Source organism: Daphnia pulex, chromosome 2, assembly GCF_021134715.1.
Source record: "Daphnia pulex isolate KAP4 chromosome 2, ASM2113471v1".
In the NCBI taxonomy this organism is placed as follows: Eukaryota; Metazoa; Arthropoda; class Branchiopoda; order Diplostraca; family Daphniidae; genus Daphnia; species Daphnia pulex.
This window is the reverse complement of record NC_060018.1, coordinates 28,302-48,557: the sequence shown is the minus strand read 5'-3', so window position 1 is coordinate 48,557 and position 20,256 is coordinate 28,302. Positions and strand designations below refer to the sequence as shown.

General features: G+C 47.2%; 2 protein-coding genes across 3 annotated transcripts in view; one reads left to right on the top strand and one right to left on the bottom strand.

Moving 5' to 3' along the window:
- LOC124188670 overlaps positions 1 to 17,341 on the top strand; it is a 29,067-nt gene extending 11,726 nt beyond the window's left edge. For both annotated transcript variants that reach the window (XM_046581467.1, XM_046581468.1), the window contains exons 2-12: positions 8,479 to 8,775; positions 8,936 to 9,672; positions 11,648 to 11,868; positions 12,205 to 12,676; positions 12,787 to 12,882; positions 13,156 to 13,524; positions 13,602 to 13,742; positions 13,803 to 14,951; positions 15,035 to 15,195; positions 15,268 to 15,694; positions 15,777 to 17,341. In XM_046581467.1, coding sequence (XP_046437423.1) covers positions 8,479 to 8,775; positions 8,936 to 9,672; positions 11,648 to 11,868; positions 12,205 to 12,676; positions 12,787 to 12,882; positions 13,156 to 13,524; positions 13,602 to 13,742; positions 13,803 to 14,951; positions 15,035 to 15,195; positions 15,268 to 15,694; positions 15,777 to 16,637 — 4,931 coding nt within the window. In that variant the 3' untranslated portion in view covers positions 16,638 to 17,341. The remainder of the gene's footprint in view (positions 1 to 8,478; positions 8,776 to 8,935; positions 9,673 to 11,647; positions 11,869 to 12,204; positions 12,677 to 12,786; positions 12,883 to 13,155; positions 13,525 to 13,601; positions 13,743 to 13,802; positions 14,952 to 15,034; positions 15,196 to 15,267; positions 15,695 to 15,776) is intronic.
- An 8-nt stretch (positions 17,342 to 17,349) lies between these two features.
- On the bottom strand, positions 17,350 to 19,308 carry LOC124188672 (acidic fibroblast growth factor intracellular-binding protein B-like). Its single transcript, XM_046581469.1, has 8 exons — positions 19,132 to 19,308; positions 18,836 to 19,067; positions 18,684 to 18,765; positions 18,564 to 18,592; positions 18,382 to 18,498; positions 18,010 to 18,298; positions 17,711 to 17,940; positions 17,350 to 17,612 (listed from the first exon to the last, which is right to left on the bottom strand). The coding sequence occupies exons 1-8, from the start codon at positions 19,187 to 19,189 to the stop codon at positions 17,534 to 17,536; spliced, it is 1,116 nt and encodes a 371-aa protein (XP_046437425.1). The 5' UTR covers positions 19,190 to 19,308; the 3' UTR covers positions 17,350 to 17,533.
- Between the last annotated feature and the right edge of the window lie 948 nt (positions 19,309 to 20,256).

The following is a 20,256-nucleotide window of genomic DNA, read 5'->3' as shown; positions in this document are numbered from 1 at the left end:
AATCCTGAAATATTTTTTATCTTATCTTTTTGTCTTGATTTTCACCCGGGACAAACATAACAATCACCCCTCCTCCCTCTTGATAATATTCCATCGTCTTTTCTCGTCCAGGTAGTGTGCGTTTCTCTCTTTCTTTCTCTTTCCACCTCCCAATCATCTTTTCTTGTTTCCCCACTTGTTTCTGACGACGGACATTATCTGGGCAGCAGCAGAGTCCGTTGACTCTCTCTCTGCTCCACCGAATGGCTTTCGGTCGTGTGGTATCGCCAATGGATCCTGGTGGTGGCGGTGGTGGTTTGTTTGTTGCGTTGCCCTTGCTAGCAGCACCCACCGCCACCCCCGTTCCCCATGTTGTTGTCGGTTGTTGTGATGAGGTTTGGGCGAGCGGTGGTGGTGTGGTCAATCGATCAACTTCTCGCAATCCACGGCGCATCTTTGGCCGTTGACGGAAGATCAATCAAAAAAAGGCCCGTCTGACTGTTGCTGGAGAGATGTGGAAGCTGGACCGTTTTGGGTTGCCCGTTGTTGCAATGACGCAACTACTGGGTTTCGATGTTTTCCTTTTCTTTGTTGCTGTTGGACTCTTGACCCGTCACCATTTTTCTCTTTGCTCTTGTTGTTGTTGATTTTATATTGTTTGATTGTTTTTGGCTCTGCGGTGGCGAGTGGCGAGTGGTTTTTAGGGTTCCGTCACACGTCGACGACCGCCCACGAGATGTTGTTTCCTTTCCGTTGCCCTCCTGGCCGGCCAACAACATTTGATGGGGGATGGGAAAGAGAAATAAAGGGAGAAGCCACTTTTTGACACGGACATGTCATCACTTTGCTCAACATTTTGTGGGTTCCTCTCGCTAGCGAGTGAGAGAGAGGAAATCGGCGGGGGCATGTTGTTGTTGTTGTTATTTGTGTCGAGCTGCAACGACCCACAAAAAATTGGACAGATTTTGAGCCGTCCTTTTCATTCCTCGTTTCTATTCGATGAGGATAAAAAGAAAAGTCGAAAAGGGAAGAAGAAGAAGACTAGAAAGAAGAGCAATGGGTGTCTATTTTTAATTTTGTGATCGGCCGACCGACCGACCGACCGACCACTTCCTCCTCTTCGGCTAAAGCGGCTGCTGTTGTTGCTGCTGTTGCTGCGGATGAGCGCATCCGAGTCTAGTCGAGAGAGAGAGAGGGAAGCGGCGCTATATTCTTTTTTCTCTCTTTCTTTTTGCGCCCATTTTCTTTTTGCGGCTCTGTGGGTTCTGGCCTTAGATCCCTGGCCCTTCTTCTTCTTTTTAGGCCGCGCTTCTTCTTCATGGGGTTCGTGGGCCATTTCTTATTTTATTTTGTTTTTTTTTTCTTGTTTGCCGGCAAAAGAAGCCAAAAAGCCAAAAAGGAGAAATGTCGAAACGGCAGTAGCAGCCGTTATATGGCGCGCGGTAGAACGATATATCCACCCCCTCAAATAAAAGAAACGAACAAAAAAAAGTTAATGATCTTCTTCTTCTTCTTCTTCGACTTGGTTCCCGCTGCGTTGCCACCACCAAAACACTCGGAATGCCAACAGGCAGAGGATCGGCTTTGATGTGAAACATCTCGTCGTCCTTGTCTGTTGCCCCGTTTTTTTTCCGATTGGGTTGGACGTTTCCCCCACGTAAACGGACACAATGACTCGAAAATTCCCAATCGATTTCCAGGTCTCTGTCAAGAGTTCACGGAACTTTGGGATGGAGAAGAAAAAGAAGATAATTTTGAATGAGGAAAAAAGAAAAGAAGAAGAAGGGCGGCGCGGATGGATGGGCACAGGCCGTTGACTTTGGCTGATGATCCAGTCGCCTCAATATTTCTTCTCGTCTTCCTTTTTCTTTTCATCCCTTTGGCCTTTTTTCCTTTTTTTTGCTTCCGATCCAACTCGGGAAACTTTTGGTCGTCGTCGTCTTTCGCTTGTTGTTGTTTTTTCTTGAGGAGCGTCGCCGTCGCCAGAGTTGAGATGGCGTCGTCTATTTATGAGGCAAAGGCCCAAAAGGGAAAAAGAAGAAGAAAAAAGAAGGAAAAAAGGATAGGCCAACTCTCAGCCCCCGAGAGTTATTTCCAGCCGCACGAGGAGAAAGAGTCGAGGAGACGAACGGACGGATGGACAGCCGGGCATCCGCCGGGCGCTCGACAGTGTCAGTGTATCAATTAAGGCTCATCTCGTCCACCTTAAAAGGGGATGCGTCCTGTCACCGTCCGTCCTGTGAGGCCCGTCAGACCCCACCACCAAGGAAGAAGAAAAAAAGAGAAAAAACGGCGGACGGGAAAATGTCTCGATGTAACCGTCGTCGTGTCACGTTTTTTTTTTCTCTTTTTATTTCTCTTTTGTGTTGGCGAGTTAAGCCGCTCTCAAATGATTATCTCTCCTCTTATGGTATGTATAGTCGTCGTCGTGTCGGTTAACCGTCTGACCGCGGGGCACCGGATTCGATCCGATTCATTCCCTTCCGGTTCTCTTTTTTATATTTTTTATTCTTCTCAAGTCCGAGAGACTCACGAAAAAAGAATTTGGCTTCAATAAGAGTCTCTTTTCTCTTGTTGGCCGTCGTAAAAAAGGGAAATGCCGTACGTACCTCTCCTACAGCAGCAGCAGCAGCTGGACAAACTGGGGATGGATTGTGGATTGTGATTTCCTTGTTGTTTGATTTCATTGGCTGAGACTTGTTGTCCTCGTTTTCGTCATGGGCAGAGGAGATTGAGGCGCTTCATCGCGCTGATTTCTCGCCGAAAAAGAAATAAAAAGAAAGGCGAAAAGAGTAGGACAGAGAAATCCCATCGACTCTCGACGGGTCTGGGGGTCTGCGGGGCGGCGGCTTTGGTGGTGGTCCCGTCCTTGGCGTCGGCCAAATGAGACGACAACTCGACGAGAAAGAAAGAAATGGTGAAACGGATTTTCGTTTGAAGAGAGACACACATCGTCCGTCCCCTTATCCGCTGGCCCCTTTTGATTTGAACGCAGATGGAGAGCCGAGATGGAGAGCCGTGATAGACACACGGACGGACCAAAAGAGGGGGCTGGGCGATTGGAAAATGAATTGAAGTGACACCGTCGACTGACACGCATCCAGTCGGGCCCTTTTTTCTCTCTTCATAAAGGAAAAAGGGGGGGTTAAGAATTGGATAAGAAAAACCATCAACCAGCCACCTCGAAATGTTGATAACACGACCAGAAAATGTTTGTTCTCCCCCCTCTCTCTCGTGTGATAAATCTAATATCAAGAAATCTGTGATGACGACAGTTTCAGGGTCACCTATTCATTATTTATTGATTTCGTGCGAGTTTCTCGTTTCGTTTTGTTTTGGTTTTTCCACGTGAAATTGACGGAAAGAGAAAGTGTGTGCAAGTGTGGCAGGGAGACCAACTTTGTGTTCGTTTGAATGACGCGCCATCCTCGTCGCCTCTTCCTCGTTTCATCTTTTTTTTTTCTTCTGAACGTGACGGGTTCCCCCCCCCTGACCGTCGCCTCGTTCAGGGCCGAATCTTTTTATTTATTTACTTTTTTCCAACGAAATCAAAGAGGAGAGAAAGAATGATGACGCAGCCTCCTCCTCGCCAGCAGTCGCCCCTTTTCTCTGACTTTTGGGGGCTGGTGCTGTTGGTGCTGGTGGTGGCCATCTCTTGACTCCCTGCAATTCCCAGCCCTCGTCGTGACTAAATAAATAAATAAATCTGAAAGAAAAAAAAGAGTCAACACGTTGAAATGAGAAAATATTCTCAACTTCCTCAATTTGGTTTGATAAATGCTGCGAGTTTTATTTTCGGGGGTTTATTTCGAGAGTCGAGGAGGGTGAAAGACTCTGCGTGAGTTGAAACGCGCAACTTTTTTGGAGATTTCACGGCCATTGGCCACGCCGTGTAAAAGTTAAAGCGACACGAATGGCATCGCCAGTTTCAATCAACAGAGGGGAAATATCAAAGAAATGTTCTCCCCCTTTTTCCTCCCTCTCTTGCCCGTTTTCCCGTGCGTGTTTTTCAACCGTCCCCCCAACCAACTCTGGTGCGATGTGTCGGTTCCACTTTTACTTTACCGGGGCTCACAACAACAACAACAACAACAATAGTCTATTCATCTGTCGAGTCAGAGGCTGAGCCGTGGGCTCTCTCGCACGTGTCTCCTTTTTCTTCTTCTTCTCTGTGCCGAGTGAAAAAAACAATCAAGGAGGGGGGATAAGGCCGGCCGGACGGACGGATGAGGTTATTTTTATTGAATCTCTTATCTCATTGCCTCTCTTCTCTCTCTCAAGTCTCTTCGAATCTCCGTGATTGAATTTCAAAGCCTAAAAAGGAAGAGAGAGACGGTCGTCGTCGTCGGTGTTTTTGTTTTAATTTGAAGAGTCGAGCGCGAATGAACGGCTAAATAGGCCCTTAATGCTCTCGTAATCGACCACATCGGCCAACGTGGTGGAGAGATACCGAAATAACCAACGACGACGACCAAAAAACAAAAAAGATCCTCCTCTCCAATGTTATATCCTTGTTCGTTTTTATTCCTCTCTCTTTTTTCTTGTGTGTGTGTGCGGTTGGCTGCGCGAAAGTTCGTTTCACGGTCCCGTGGCTCGTGCCACCGCCACCCGTGTGTCACGAATCCAATAACAACAAAAAAGAAAAGGGCCAGTCGTTAGGGAAACGAAATTCGGGGAAATGAAGAAAATGGCCATTTGTCGTTGTCGTCGAGATTCATTGGAAATTCAATCAAATATAAAGACGCAACATTTGATCGAGCCCAGCTTTTCGGTCGTGTTGATTATTGTCAGTTGTTGCCTTTTGGGAAAAATCCGAATCGGAGAAGACGATCGCCGTCTTTATTATCTTTGATTTAATATCGGACGCACTTGGGAAAGATTTTAAATGGGAGAGACTCGAGAGAGAAATGGAATTCAAGGAAAAGGAGACAATGATTCGATTCGTTTGGTCGGTACAACAAAAGGCCCGATTATCTTTTCCACGCAACACACACACACGTGTGGGTCGTGACGTGCTGCAGCAGTTTTTTCTCTCTCTCTCCCGCGTGTAATAGGACACACGAGAACGAAAAGAAAGAAAAAAGATTGTTGCCATGAATAAAACGAGGGACTTTGTTTCATTTTTTTTCGTTCGTCTTGTTCGGTTTCTTGTTGTTGTTGTGTGGAGGTGGTGGTGCGTTCCGACCCTCTGTGCGACTGGGTTGGATTGCAACGGCACGATTCTTGACTTTAGAGAAAAGAATGAGGTTCCAGCTCACACTTGAAAGGTTACACACAGCAACGGTTGCCTGCCATTGTCTCTTCTTTTTTTCTTTTTCTGGTGGGCTCTCCTTCGAGTTTTTGAATCCGATTGGCACCGGCGCCGAATTCGAATATGGCGCGATTTTATGATCAGGGAAAAACCAAACTCCAAGAAAAGAAAATGTCGATTGAAGTAGAGCCAAATGCTGCAAGGAAAATGACCCGACCACCTGGTCATTTTGCCCATTTGGTTTCTTCACTCCTCTCTTTTTTCTTTCTTTTTTTAGTTTTTTCGAGGCTTATCGCACCACACGTCAAGTCTCTGGCCCAGCCCAAAATTGCTGCCCAGCTGCCGATCTCATAGGAAGTGAAGCGAAGAGGCCCCCTTTTCTTTCCGAGCTGGCCAGTGCTGCCAAAGCCACAGCTCAATAACCAAACTGGGAGTTGCAATGGCCAGAGAAAAGTGGACGAAGCCAATAGGGTAGAGAAATCAACATGACATAACAGATAATACAGTCTAGGGTTGGGTTTTTTTCTTCTTCTTCTTCCTCGACCAGGGAAACCTCCCACCACCCATTACATCCATTACACCCATTAAAGAAAATGCGATGCCTAGGCAATACTGCCGAGTATCTAGTCTATCTCTCTCAAGTAGTCGGCCTGTCGTATAAAGTCTAAGTAGAGTTATGACGAGAAAAAGAAAGAAAGAAGAACCAGTTCTTGCTCTTTTTCTCTTCTACTCCAACGCTCAATGCATTTGTGTGCGAGTTTAAAGAGCTTTTCTGTTATGCATCTGGAATCTCGATCGACTGATAACACCCAAAAACTACAACAACAACAACAAGAGCAGCAATTTTTCTCTGTGTGTGAGAAGACACAAAGGGCAGAGGCATCAGAGAGAGAAGGGACATGCAAGACGTGCAAGTTGGGCGTTGAGCGTCAATAGTCTATAGTCCGGTCCCGATCCCAAAATGGACGTGTTGACTGACCTTTCCGTTTTCTTTTCTTTCCAAACGAAAATGTAGCCAACCAGAATAAAAAATAAAAAATATCTCGCTCGAGAGATGGAAGGAACAAGAAAGAAAACCAAGAGAAGAAGACGAAAAAAAGTGCTTTAAAGATGAAAAAAACATGTCGTCTCGTATAATATAAAGAGCCGCTGTATTTATTTTCTTCTTCTTTGCCAGGTTTTGTGTCAAAGACTTTTGAGGGAGAGAGAAAAAAACACACGAAAAAAGAGCACGGCCATCTAGGCAACATCCCGTAAAACTTTTTTAATGGTTAGATGGCACGATCGGATAAAAGAAAAGAAGAAGAAAAAAATAGACGAAACTTTGATGATCCTCTTTGGATTGGCAGCTCAGGTCTCGTTCACGTTTTTTCTTCTATTCCCCTTTTTGAAATTTGTTATTTTGATTCAAACAACCCGCGCCACCGAGCAAGGCACCAAGCAAAACTATGTGTGTGTTTTTGTGGAGAAAAGAAAAATAACACGAAAATGTTTGTTCAGATTCTTTTTTTTCTTGTTTTTATGCGCATTTGCTTATCTTTTCCGTGTCTGGCCCCTTTTGGGTTGTTTCCTTTTCTTGTCCCGTTTTGGATGGAGCATGTCGATAGTTTTATTTTTGCCAACAGCTCTTTTTGTGCGTTGGATGGATGTAGTTGGCGATTCTTACACCTACTTGATAATTCCTTGTTTCTATTTCGTATAATCAAAAGGGTTTGTGCCACGATGATGGAAACATTCGAGAAACCCACGGCATCTTTTTCTATCGTTTTCTTTCCGTCGAGTGGCGGAAACGACTTGATTGTCTTGTCTGACGTTTGATTTATTTCCAAGGGCAAACAAAAAATGTGAATCAGCCGAATGGAATTGAAGAGGGCGCTCTTGGCTTGTTTTTTTTTTCAAGTTCTATTAACAGTCAAATGGGGTCCTCCCTTATCTTCTTTCTCTATTCAATTTTAATTGAAAGAAACGGGCCGAGAAAACGAGTCGGGAAAAAAGAGTTGGCAGCAACGTTTTCTCCAGGTAGATATTTACCTATTTATATATATATAACAATAATGTTTAAAGGTTAGGCCGGCCGAGGTGATTGCTGTTGTTTTGGTTAGGGGTGAGGGAGGAGGAAGAAAAGAGAAGAAGAAGAAACCCGTTAATTCTCCAAATGTTTTTTTCGGGGGGGTTCTATGTGTCGTGTTGGAGACAGACAGACTCTGCGACGACGACGACACAACCAGTTCCCATCTACTAGAGTAATATTCACCGTTATTTTTAGTCTCTCTCTCCCCCTCTAGACTCTTTCCATCCATCCAATCCATTGGTCCTCCACAGGCCTCTTTTCTCTCTCTCTCTACATCTTTTAAAAGAGAGAACATTACAGGCTCTTCAAGACAAGTTTTCCCGTTTCTACAATAAAGTTTCCACTTGAAACGAAACAAAAGAAAATAAAAGTTTTGAACAAAACAACGTACAACCCAACTGTTAAGAGGGAGAAAACAAAAGGAAGTCTGCGATCTCTCTGTGTGTGAAAACGTTTTGAACTCTACTGAAAGTTTAGTCTTTTTTTAATTTTCTGTGTGTGGATTATTATTTATACGTAACCTTCTAAAATTTAAAATAAAAAAAACCCCTTTGTGTGCCGGGTTGGAGAGTTTGACGTCCGCTTCCCCCCCCACTGGCGAAGGTTAAATTGACTGTGTTGTAAGGCTGACACCCATTGCAACAAACGTTACCACACGACAACACAAATGTGTGCTTGGGCGTTTCCCTTTTCGTGTTTGATTTTGACATTAGCATGCCGGTCACGAAGTGATTAGCTCGTGTCTCTCAACTTGTTTCTTCTCTTTTCGTTCGTTCGTTCGTGTGTGTTTTTTTTCGTTAAAAAGAAAAAAAATTGACATTTGATTTAAAAAAACTTTTGATTTTTTCTCTTTAACGTGGAGAGAATGTTGGGTCGTCCCAAGTTTTTAGTGATGCGCCAACCCAGCAGTGTCCCGTCAACTTGTCAACGATCCATCATGAAACTCTGATGAGGAGTTGTATAGCCGGTTTTGATTATTATTTCTCTTTTCTTTCTCCGCCACCACCAAAGGTTCTTTTGCTTGTTAAAAATGAGAAAGAAAAATATTTATTAAGATGGGCATTTTCCCAGCCATTTGAGCTGGGCGACTCGCCTTTTGATTGACATTTGCCTTGATGAGTGTTGATCGCATTTTGACTTTGCATTTTGTTCTTTTGTTTATTGCGCGTTACTCCAGGCTCATCGTCTAGCGATTTGGTGCCGACGCTAATGGACATCTTTGACTCGATGATTGGGAATCAACAGGCCCCTCATCATCATCATCCTCTTCACAGCATGTCGCCGCCTTCGCCGACGTCGGATTCCTCGTGCGCATCGTCGACGACGACGTTGGCGTCCGCTGGCAATCTGTCGTCGAATCAGCAGCTGCCGCGCCATTTTCCCGTTTTGAAAATCGTCGAGCCGGGCGATTCGCCTCTGATCCTCCAGCAGCAACAGCAAATGACGCCAAACGCCGTCTCGCCACTCGCCAATGGTAATCATCGTCAATTCTGAAATATTCGTTCGTTCGTCGGTTGGTTTTTGACGGTCGCCGACTGCTGGCGCAAGCTGCAGACGCCCTTGGCTAATTGCCGCCCGATCGACTTTCCTCCGCTAATGTCTTTGTTTGTTTGTTTGTTTATGCCAAATCAAAGACGGGCCAGCAGCAGCAGCAGCAGCGACTAGTAATAACGCGATACGGTCTGGCGGCAGCGGCGGCGTCCGAAATGGAATGGCGACTTGTTCCTCGTCGTCTCCCCGCCGTTCCGTCTCTTTCCGCTCGTCTGAATTGGCGCCAGCCAAAGAGGCGGCGGCGGCCGTGACGTCAACGACGTCGACATCGTCCAGGTGTGGCAGTTCGTCTTCCTCGTCTTCGTTGACGTCACTGGCGGCGCCAGCGTCCAGTGTCCACTCGGTGGCCACCACCTCGTCTTGCTCGTCACATTCGACATTGTCGTCCTCGACTTGGTCCGCTTGTGCAGACGGCAGCGGCGACGGCCATTTGAATTCAGACGAGAGTCTGGACGCCGCTGCAACTTGTGGCGGTGGCGTCACGGTGGCCGCTGCTGCAACTCCATCGGGCGCATCAGCGGCTGTGGCTGCGGCCGGTTCAGGTTCGCCCAGCCGGCGACCGCGAAGCAGCGCCGTCAACAGCGATCTCCATCATCTGAGGCACTCGGGCGACTCTGGAGACAGCGGCGTGAGCAGTCCCGGCCCGCCCAGCTCGGAGGCATCGGAGCAGAAACATTCGGGCGAAGAGGAGGAAGAAGAAGAAGACGCGGACGAGGAGGACGACAGAGGCAGCGACAATCTCTCGTACATGGACCGCGTCGTCATGGAGGTGGTCGAGTCCGAGACCGTCTACGTCCGCGACTTGCAGCAGGTCGTCGAGGTAATGCGCATTTTTGATTTATTTCTCCCATCCGTTTTCGTCGCTTTAGCCGCGTGAAAGAACAAAAGAAAATTTTTTGTTTCTTCTTTTTGTTTTTCACACCATGTACAACAACAATCATAATCATCGTCATAATAATAATTATGCGAAAGGGTGGCTGGGCTGGCTGGGTACTGGGTAGGGGGTTTGGACGATGCGGCCATCCGGCCGGAAGTGAGGAACGTGACTTTGCATGGCGCTCACATGAGCGCACGCATATACAAACATTTAGATGAAATATGAGCGCTAAGCGAGGAAAGAAGAGAGAGCGGCCATTTTTCAAACATTCGTCGAGTGGAATATGAGCCCTGGGGGTTTGAGCGAGAAACAAAAACAAAAAGGAGCGAAGAAATGAAGAAGAAAAAGTTGAGATTCTCCAGCCGTGGTAGTTTGAGATGCTATGGTGAGCCTCCAGTCTGGTTGATGAAGCCATTTGGCTCCAAGCTTTTAAAAAATTAGAAATGTGGCTACCACTTTTTTTCTTCTTCGTTCCTCCTCCAGCCGTAGAGTCTCATCTTTTTCTTCTCTTATTTTTTGGTGGGCTTTCTCTTTGGTCAGATTCTTCATTTCTTACTCTGCCTCATTTTCTACCCGGCTGCCGACTTTGAACATGAAAAGAAAATAATAATAAATAAATAAAAAAAGAAGAAAAAAAGAGTTGATATAGTCGATGGCAGAAGAGAGAAAATACCTTTTGAGAAAAGAAGAAAGAAGACCTCTTTTATTCTTGTGCTAGGCTGTGGCCCCGTATTTGGTGATGTATCTCGTCTTTTGTGTGAGCAGCAGCACACACATATGTCCTTATAGAGAAGAGAGTTAGACTTACTTAAGGTACGGGTCAGACATTGAGGCAGAGATCTATTCCATCATCATTATTATTCATGACGAGAAATGCCACGCAGTGGATAAAGCCAAGCTGCAGGACTCGCAGGGGAAAAAAAATAAAAGATTGTCTTGACTCAACCCCGTCCGTCCCCATATACATCTGGCTGTTGTTTGGTCGTCGTCGTCGTCGCCACTGCTGCCTCTTTCCAGCTACTACTACTTCACTTAACTTTTTTCTTCTTCTTCTTCTGAAGAAAAGCTCTAAAGAACGGGGCATAGAGAGGATGCATTGATCATTTATTCATCGTCTTTCCTCCTTTCTCCACTCTCTCCCTCGCCATCTCCCGTTCGTTCTCATATCAACACCCAACCCGACGATTCCTCTTTCCCGCAGGAATGAAGTCTCGGGGTTCGTTGGACTCGTTCGCCCTCCAACCCCCATGCCAGCCCATTCCATCGACAAAACAAACGACTCACGAAAAAAGAATTTCAGTTTTTTTTTCCTAAGGTTTTCCAAGGGTGCGGGGGGGTTAAGTTGAGAGAGAAAATGCAGAGAGAGATGCTTTTGTGTGTACCTCTTTTGTAGTAGTTGTTGTTGTAAGAAGGAAAGGGCCCAACCCTTGCCGGTGGCGAGAAGTGAGTCGATGATTCAGGTGAGAGACTCTGCCGTGTGTGGGCCAGCCATTTTCTTTCTCTCTCGTCTGCCGGTTGGTGAACGAACGGAAAGTACAAGACGCGTAACATGTCGTAAATCGCTCACGTCTCGTCTTTTTTTTTGAGGGGGGGAATTTCTCGACACGTCCCAATAATAATGAATCATGTACTACTTCTTTTACTTCTTGTGTTGTTTCTTGTCCTGGGAAAAACCTCCCCCCCCCCCTCTATTGTCGAAACGATGTGATGGGGCGCGACAAGGAGAAAAAAGAGAATTATGACCAGAGGGTCTAAATAATGGAGAAACAAATGGGTAGCTACTTTACAAGGGAGATGCGAGATTGATGACTCGACTCGGGGCGGCTCATCATTTCCATCTCTTTTATTTCTTTTCTTTTTCTTTTATTTTGTTGACGACTTGTCTTGAATGTTCTTGTGTTCGTTTCTCGTTTCCCAGGGTTATTTGTATTTTTGGCGGGACGAAGGGGAGCGAGCGCCGCTGAGTCCCGAACAGGCGGTCGCCCTTTTCGGCAACGTGGACGACATTTACCGTTTCAACAGCCAATTCCTGACGCAACTGCAGTCGTGCGGGCTCGATCCCGTCGAAGTGGCCCGCTGCTTCGTTCGCAACAATTCCGGCTTCACCATCTACACCGACTACTGCACCAACTACCCCAGGTGGGCTCTCACATTGTCTTTATTTTCTCCTTTCCTCTTCATTGTCCGTCTGGATGAAAAAACTAGCCACCATAACCATAACTAATGCAATCCAGCTTGGCATCTCTTCTCTCTCTATATACCTGCCCAGTTCTCAGCCACCCACCACACATGATAACAAATCACCCATCCATCCAATCCATCAATTCAAATTTTCTCGATTTATTTTCCTTTGGTTCCCCCCCCCCCCCCCCTCTCTGCTCAGTTGCTCAGGACGACGCCCCATTTTCTCTCCTCCTTCTTGACACGATGGACTGAATTTTTTTATTTTCTTGTTTAATTTTTGATTCAAATTAGGAAAGTGTCGGTGCTGACAGATTTGATGAGGAACGAGGCGGCCAGCCGGGCGTGTCGCGAGAGGCAGACGCAATTGCAGCACACGCTGCCGCTCGGCTCCTACCTGCTCAAACCGGTCCAGCGCATCCTCAAGTACCACCTGCTGCTGCAGAACATTGTCAAGCACTGCGACCGATCGCAGACGCCCGGCTACACGGACATCATCGTGGCCCTGTCGGCCATGACGGGCATCGCTCACCACATCAACGACATGAAGCGAAAGCACGAACACGCCGTCAGAGTCCAGGAGGTGCAGAGTCTTTTGGACGGCTGGCCGGGCGAGGACCTGACCACCTACGGCGAACTGGTGGCCGAGGGCTCGTTCCGCATGTACGGAGCCAAGGCGCCCCGCCACGTTTTCTTGCTGGATCGCATGTTGCTCATCGTCAAGCGAAAGGAGGACGGCACTTTGGGCTACAAAGTTCACATCATGGTATGTGCATTCGGATGCCAGTGCCCAGTGCCAGCTAGCCGGGCAGCTGTGGTCCCGAATTTTTTGGCCAGACTCGACATGATTATCATACCCGTTTATCTCCTTTGCAGTGTTCCAATCTCATGCTGATTGAGAGTGTTCCCGGCGAGCCGCTTAGTTTTCACGTCATCCCGTTTGACAACCCGCGCCAGCAGTACACCCTCGAGGTATGTTAATGAGAATGAGAATGAAATATATGGCCAACAAAAATGAAAAACAACAAGAAAAGCAAAAAAATTCGGTGCAATTTAGTCCAATCTCGGTTCTTTTCTTTCTCTTTTATTTTCAATTTTGTTGTTTGTTTGTTTGATTATTAACGACCACCCAAGGAAATATGCAAATAGCGTAGCAACCAACGCAAAAAAGGCCTTGTACGGTCCAGTCAATTCACCATTTGTCATTGACATTGTTGTTGTTGTTTTTTGGTTTTGGAAAAACAGGCAAGGAATCTGGAACAGAAAAGGGAATGGGCGCTGCAATTGAAGCGTGTCATCCTGGAGAACTACGACGCCGTCATTCCACTCCACGCCCGCCAATTGGTCCTGCAGTTGGGTCAGGACCAGCGCTGCAACCAGGAGCGGCCGGCTAGCAACAGCAGCAGCCACGGCTACGACCGAGGAGACTACGCTTACAGCGCCACCTCGTCTGGCAGCGGATCCTCATCGGCCGCTCACCACCACGTCAAGAGGCACCAACACTCGGCTCCCGAATACCTGGAGAGGCGCAAACACTCGACCGCCGGCCTCACGGCCAAAGGTCGCAGCCGCAAGGGTCGAAAATTGAGCCACGACGGATCCAGTCCGCGTGAAGTGAGTCTCTCGTTTCCGGCATTTTTAATTTAATTTTATTCTCTTTATTTTACTTTTTTTAAAATTATTTCCAACAGTCGCCGCTCATCCCGCGACGATTGCGCAGGAGTTTGGACTCGCGCGACAGGAGCGTCAGTCAGGACAGGAGCGACGTCGATCACGAGCGCAAGTGCAGTACGCACAGCTGTCCGTCGGCGGCCGAAGCGGCTAAAAATAAGGTACTTGCTAATTAAATTAAAAAACACTGGCTCTTTTTCATCCCCTCGTCAACATTTCAGGTGCGGAAATTTGGAGCGTGGCGGCGTCGGTCTGAACCTTGTCGGGAAACGAGTCAGGTTGTGAGCCAGAGTGAAGCGGAACCAACGAGTTGTACAAATGCTGGGAGCGGCGGCCTCAGCAGCAGCGCCGTCAACGGCAAGATGCGTGACGAACAACTGCGGGAATCGAGCGGGGCGCTTCAAGTTGAAATTGCCGGTCCGTCCTCGTCCAGGGCGGTGGCGGCGGCGGCAGTCGACCCGGAACCGCTCATGCTCCTCTCACCGCCACCGCAACAATTGCAACAATTGCAACAACTGCAACAACTGCAACCGCAGCGGATAGTGCCCGAGAGCCTGGAACGCATCGTCGAGCAACTAGTGCTGCAGAATGTGGAAATCCAACGGATCCTGCAGCGCAAGAAGCGGAGGGCGGCCGAGCGCCAGCCGTCGTCGTCGTCGTCGTCGTCGCGTCCCTACGTCGTCCGCTCCGAGTCGACGACGCTGGACGAGGGCATCTACGACACGCTCCTCTCGCCTTCGGGACCCGGCAGCATGATGGAAGCGGTCGGAGGCGTTTTGTCAGACATTGACGGCGACTACGTCACGATCCGGGCCGAGGGCGGAGGAGTAGGAGGCGGACACTTTAGCCGCTGCCATTTGCGCCGCTCGCTGGGCAACAAGACGCCAGAAAGTATGGCCGACTCGTCTCAGTTGGCCGGCCTTTCCAACGCCTTTTCCTGCCAGCAGCAGCTGCAAAAGGCCACCCTCAGCCGCTCGCTGTCGTGTCCAGCACGTGGCCAGCAGGCCGTTCGAGTGGCCAAGAAATCGGAAGCCTCGATCGCCGAGAGCGGCGCCACCGCCGCCTCGCTGGCCACAGTCGGCGGCCGCATCCAGAAGCTCTTGAACCACATTGGCTCGCCGGATCACTGGTCCAACTGGATCCGTTCCTTGTCGCCACCGCAGCGGAGGACTTCGACCGACTTGCAGTCCGTCGAGCCGGATGCCAGCAGCACCAGCCGGAGTCGCTCGAGGAGGGAACCCATCGACTTGGACGTCGATCCCTTGAACATATCGACCAGCCCTTGTGTGCCTTCCGTCTGGCTCCAGATGCAGAGCGAACATTTGGCGGAGCCGGGCAAGAAATCCGGTTCACTCCCTCGCAGTTTCCAGGTTGGTGATGGACGATGGCTGCCCCTGCCCCTCAACAACTCAAATAATAACCAAACGTCAACCTCTTTTGTTTTGTTTTGTAGACTCCACCGGATGTCAAGTCTCGTTGGATGGATCGACCAGTCACCATCGCATCCGATCGTCCGGCTCCCATCGACCTTCAGACGGACGCCCTCGAGCTCTACATCCGCTCACAGACAGAGCGGCCGTCTGATCAGACGGATCAGCATTCGACCACCGAAGGGTAAAACATTTGATCTTTTTAGCTCCTCCCCCGTTGAGATTAATTTCCGTTTCTCCTTTTTTTGTGGTTTAGATTCGACGACAGTTTGACCGACATTCCCAGTACGCCTCGCGTCAGCACGGACAACATCCACGTCCATCCGGATTACAAAATCTACCGCAGGAGCGCCTCCAAGTCGTCGCTGAAGACGGTCTTGTCTTCCGTGTCCTCTAAGCTCCGCTCGGGCTCTGAGCACTTTTGGGGGTCGCTCTTCAGTCTGAGCCACGACGACAGCGGCACGGCTTCCTCGTCGTCGGCCGGCCGGCAGCACAGCAAAGTCGTCCACTACCTGGCCAGCCGCTACGCCCATTTGCTGAGACAGCGTCACAACAGCCTGCAGCACAACGGAAACAGTCCGGCCGCGGCCGCTCACAGCGCCGCCGTGGGCGCCCGCATCGCCAACTTGTCTGATTCGACTGATTACGTCATCCCCAAGTACAGCTGCTCACCCGCAACGCCTGTAAGTCGATCCACTCTTGTCCAGTTTTCCACATTTTTATTAATTCAATTTCCCATCATCTTTTGACATCCGATTGCAACAGAGTTGTTATTCGACGTCGCGCTCGGACCTGTCGTCCTCCAAGTCGACGGCCTCGCTGGCCTCGAAAACGACGTGGTACGGGACGCTTGAGTCTACGAGGGACGCGGCCATGCAGATGATGATGATGGACTCTGACGATTCCGACAGCGACCAAGAGGACGACGAGGATTCGGCGACGGGCATGGACGGCTTCTTTTACGAGCGAGCCTTTGAAGCTGTCGAGCAACTGCTGGACGGGGCCGCCGCCGACTGGTGCCGCGACAGCGCCATCTTTAGCGATCGGGACGAGACGGGCAGCGTGACGGAGTCGATTGTCGTCAAAACGAAACCGCCGCCACCTCCTGTCGCCTCCAAATCGCACCGAGGAGTCCACAACCAACAGCAGCAGCAGCACAGTCGCCATCGCGGGATGGCCATCCTGGATCGGATGCGATCGCTGGAGGAGAATGGCGGCAGCGTTCGTTCCGGCGGCAAGGAAGTGTCGGCCAGCGCTTCACTGGAAAATCTGAAATCCATCAGCCAGCGTCGTATGGAGCTGATTCAGGCCGTTTCGTCGGCTGCCAAGACGCCGGGCGACGAGAGCGAGACGAGTTCCCAGCATTCGACATCCACCGTCAACACGGTGGTGGAAGTGCATCCAGCCGGCGGCGGCTTCTCTGACGATCTCGTCGACTCGCATTCGCCCGTTCATCAGCGTCGAACTGGCGCCGCCGTCGTCATGGTCCGCTCTCAGCCGAGGAAAGGGCCCGACTCTCTTTCTCCGACGGCCTCTTCTTCTTCGTCGTCGTCGGCATCCGCCGTTCCCTTGCCCAAGGGTTGGGTGAAGCATATTATCGGGAAATTGCAAGGTGACGCGAAATAGCTTTAATTTTCTGGTTTCGTTTCTTCTTCTTAGTGAAAAAAAGGAGAGAAGAATGAAAATGACTAACTCGTTGCTTCCTTTAACTTGATAATAAGCCCCGTGCAATCCTTCACCAACAGTTTTTCTTCTTTTCGTTGAAAACAAATTTTTTTTTTACCTCAGCGACGAACTCGTTGTCCTCCTCCTCCTCTGTCTTTGACTTGATGATCACCAAGTCGAATGCCCAGTGGAAAGACACACTGCGCAATTCCTTTGCAAATCGACACGTTAAAACGATTTCCCTTGCCAAAACGAAAGCAAAAAGAAAAAACATGATTCCCTTTTTCGTTTGTTTTTTTAAATCTCGCCAGAGCACTTGTTCCCGCCTCGTCAAGAAGCGGAGGACATGTCGCAACAACGATAGACGAGCGCAAATTTACATATTAAAAAAAAAGAGTAACCCGCACAAAAAAAAAGTTAAACATAATAATAACAAATTACATTTGACGGGTATGTTTAGTAAAAAGAAAAACCTCGCCCCTTATCGATCAAACTAATTAACATTATTACACCAACTCGGTTATTTAACACTCTCGTTCCCCGATTTTTTTGTTTCAAACTTTCCGTACTCCCACACACATACACTTTGCTTTACGAATCGTTTCACATTTGTATATAATACCCGACCTAGTCAGTTACAAGCAATACAAGTTTCTATCTATCTATACGGATGTTTTGACAATTTCCAAAAGTTTATTTACAGAGTTAAGCGGATAATTCTCGTACGTATAACACCTGCTTCAGAATTGCCCGTGTGGACACACGATAAAACGGAGTGGAAATAACAAGGGGCATTTTCCGGGTCGCAGGAGACGGTAGGTAATGAAGGTATTAAAGCATCTGATTCGACACACGAACTAGTTGTGGTAGATTTTGACTAGGCAGCTGGAAATGACTTTCATGTAGCGCTCCCATACGAGAGCTGTCGCCGAATCGCTGTGCATCAGGGCAGCAAAAATAGTGGAAAGAATGAGTTAAACGAAAAAAAATTACATTTGACATTCTGACCAAACATTCGTAACAAGATACTTTACCTTTTAAACAATTGAACTCCGGCTGGTGTGTAGTAGTCGAGGAACAGTCTCAAATCCCTTGATGTCCACCTGGCCTGCCTCAGAGGCTCGACGCAGCGCTCCACCAAGTCCACAAAGAGGGATCGCAGTTCTCTCGATCTATTGAGATTGCCGGCCAAGGACACGAGTGAACGTGAATGCGTCTTGAAAGAGGATTCCATGTCGGCGTAAATCTTATCCGTCAGCCGTCCCTTAAGCGGATGGAATGGTTAGTTTCACACGTCCTGACATGAAACCGAATGAACACGGGAGATTATCACCTTGAGCTGAGAGCAAACGAGATGCTTGTGCTCTTTTTCTTTGTCGAGGAGTATGCGCACCTCTCTCAGGTCGTGCAGGAATCCCCTGTCGACATCGAGATCCGTTTCGATTTCCGTTTCCGTTTCCAACTGATTCCTAACTAAAGTCGCGTGACACGAAGCAGTCGAGGACCAGTGAACGATCATCTGATGAGCACAATGGTAGAAATCTCCAAAATTCAAGTACTGAAGTTTTCTTTTGTTGGTTTCGAAACGGTTGACGGCCACAAAGACCACTGCAGCATATTTCCTAGAAAAACGACAGGCATTTCGTCCGATGAATCATGCAATTTTAATAACGACAACGGTCTAAAGACAGACGGGGAAACTTACTTCGACAGTTCAGCAGAGAGAAGAAAGTTATGTTGGATATTGTGCACTATGTGACCTGGCATCTCTTCGACAAGCTTGTGGATACGCTTGACATTGTCAAATTGCCTCCTGCAAGACCTGAGGAAATCAATCCATTGACGATGATTTAATAACAGAGGTACTGACCTATTAACTTGTTGTACCTTAGAGATATTGCTGTTTTTTCAGAAACCTAGGAAACATTTAGAAATCACATTACATTTTACCACACACACCGCAATGAACAGGCTTTCAACCTTCTCTTATCATTTTTAATGGCTCACCTCATCCAAATCTTTCCGATGTCTTGAGGAGAGCTTCTTCCCCAGGACCTCCCTTACAACTACATCATCCAATTCGTAATATCTAATGATTAAAAATGAGAATAAATTGCAAGTGAAATTGATAATGGAATTGACTAACCATCTAGATATACTTTTCAATGAGCAATTGCTGAGTGTCTGCCTCCATTTGAAATGTCCACTCTCCAGCGGCAGTTAATTTGAGTGGAGTGTGAAGTGTCTTTTCCAGCATGTGAAATGTTCGATAATGGTCTAGTACATCTGACATCAGGAGATCCATATTAGCCCCCCATTGCTGAAGTATTCCTCTTTGCTGTAAAATGTCGGCGGCCTCGTGAGAGGAATTGCCGTCGACCCAGAGTTGATCTAGAAATAATATATCCAATTATATGGTTGGGATTTTCAATTTGATAATGTTTTTAGTTGCTACATATTTCAGGGTCGATTATAGTGGAATTGCCTACAAATACGTCAACGCTGCATTCCATGTTAACGTAATCGGAAGTGCTCAATGAAAATTGTGCCGTAAAGGGATTTAGACAGACAAATAGAAACAACAATCTGAAAACAACAATGAATAGCAAGCAGACTACGGTCAGATAGCCAAAGGCAAAGCTACGATCGATACTTTCATAGACGGTGTTCGATATCGCCGCTAGGCGGATCAAATTTTGAAATTTAAGCAAAACAAAATTTCATTTCCGGAATCCGGACTAATTCGCGATTACTGATTACGTGATTCAAGCACATGAGTTTTACTGGGAAATCAAATTTATATCCTTCCAGTTATTACTCATTTACTAGACCTTTATTCTAGGTCATGTGAATTATTTTTCCTCCTACTGGTTAACTGGATTCATGTCAAGAAACTAAAAATTAAGTTAGCCAGATTCATACAGTGTTCTCTGTAAAAATATTACATTTAATATTTTATAAAAGTAAATTTGAAATAAATATGCAAATTAGATGTTGCCAGACTTTCTTTATTTAAAGCAGACGAACCTCTTTAATAGAGAATTGTGAATTGAAATTTTTCGAGTTTTACGGCTTTTTCCTGACTTTTTCCTCGTGGTGCGTGACCATAAGGATTTTAAAGAAAAAAAAACTTATTATTCTCATTTTTCTCAAATCTCAACAAATTTTTTTTTCCATCTGGCAACTAGAGGTCTAGAGCAGACGATATCACAACACTTTAGAATTGAAAGAACACGTTCCGACTCCACGTTAACAACTTGTTACTTGCAAATTAAACCTTTTTGAAAAAAATTGTGTATAGGCCTACCAATTAGCAAAAGGTGCATGATAGAATAAACTGTTGCTTGAATCTCTGGCTCAGATTCAACATGGACTTGTAAGTTAAAAATTTCTGATTTCAGTAAGCGAAATAAACCCTCCTTACCAGCCATAACTGCCATTACATTAACTTATTGCCCAACCTTATTCCATTTTGTTTTGTCATAGACCGGATGGAGAACATTTTTTTGGATCACACTTGGGTAAAAGTCTATTTTACCCGACCAACTTCTTACTTTACTTTACTTATCTAATTCACTTT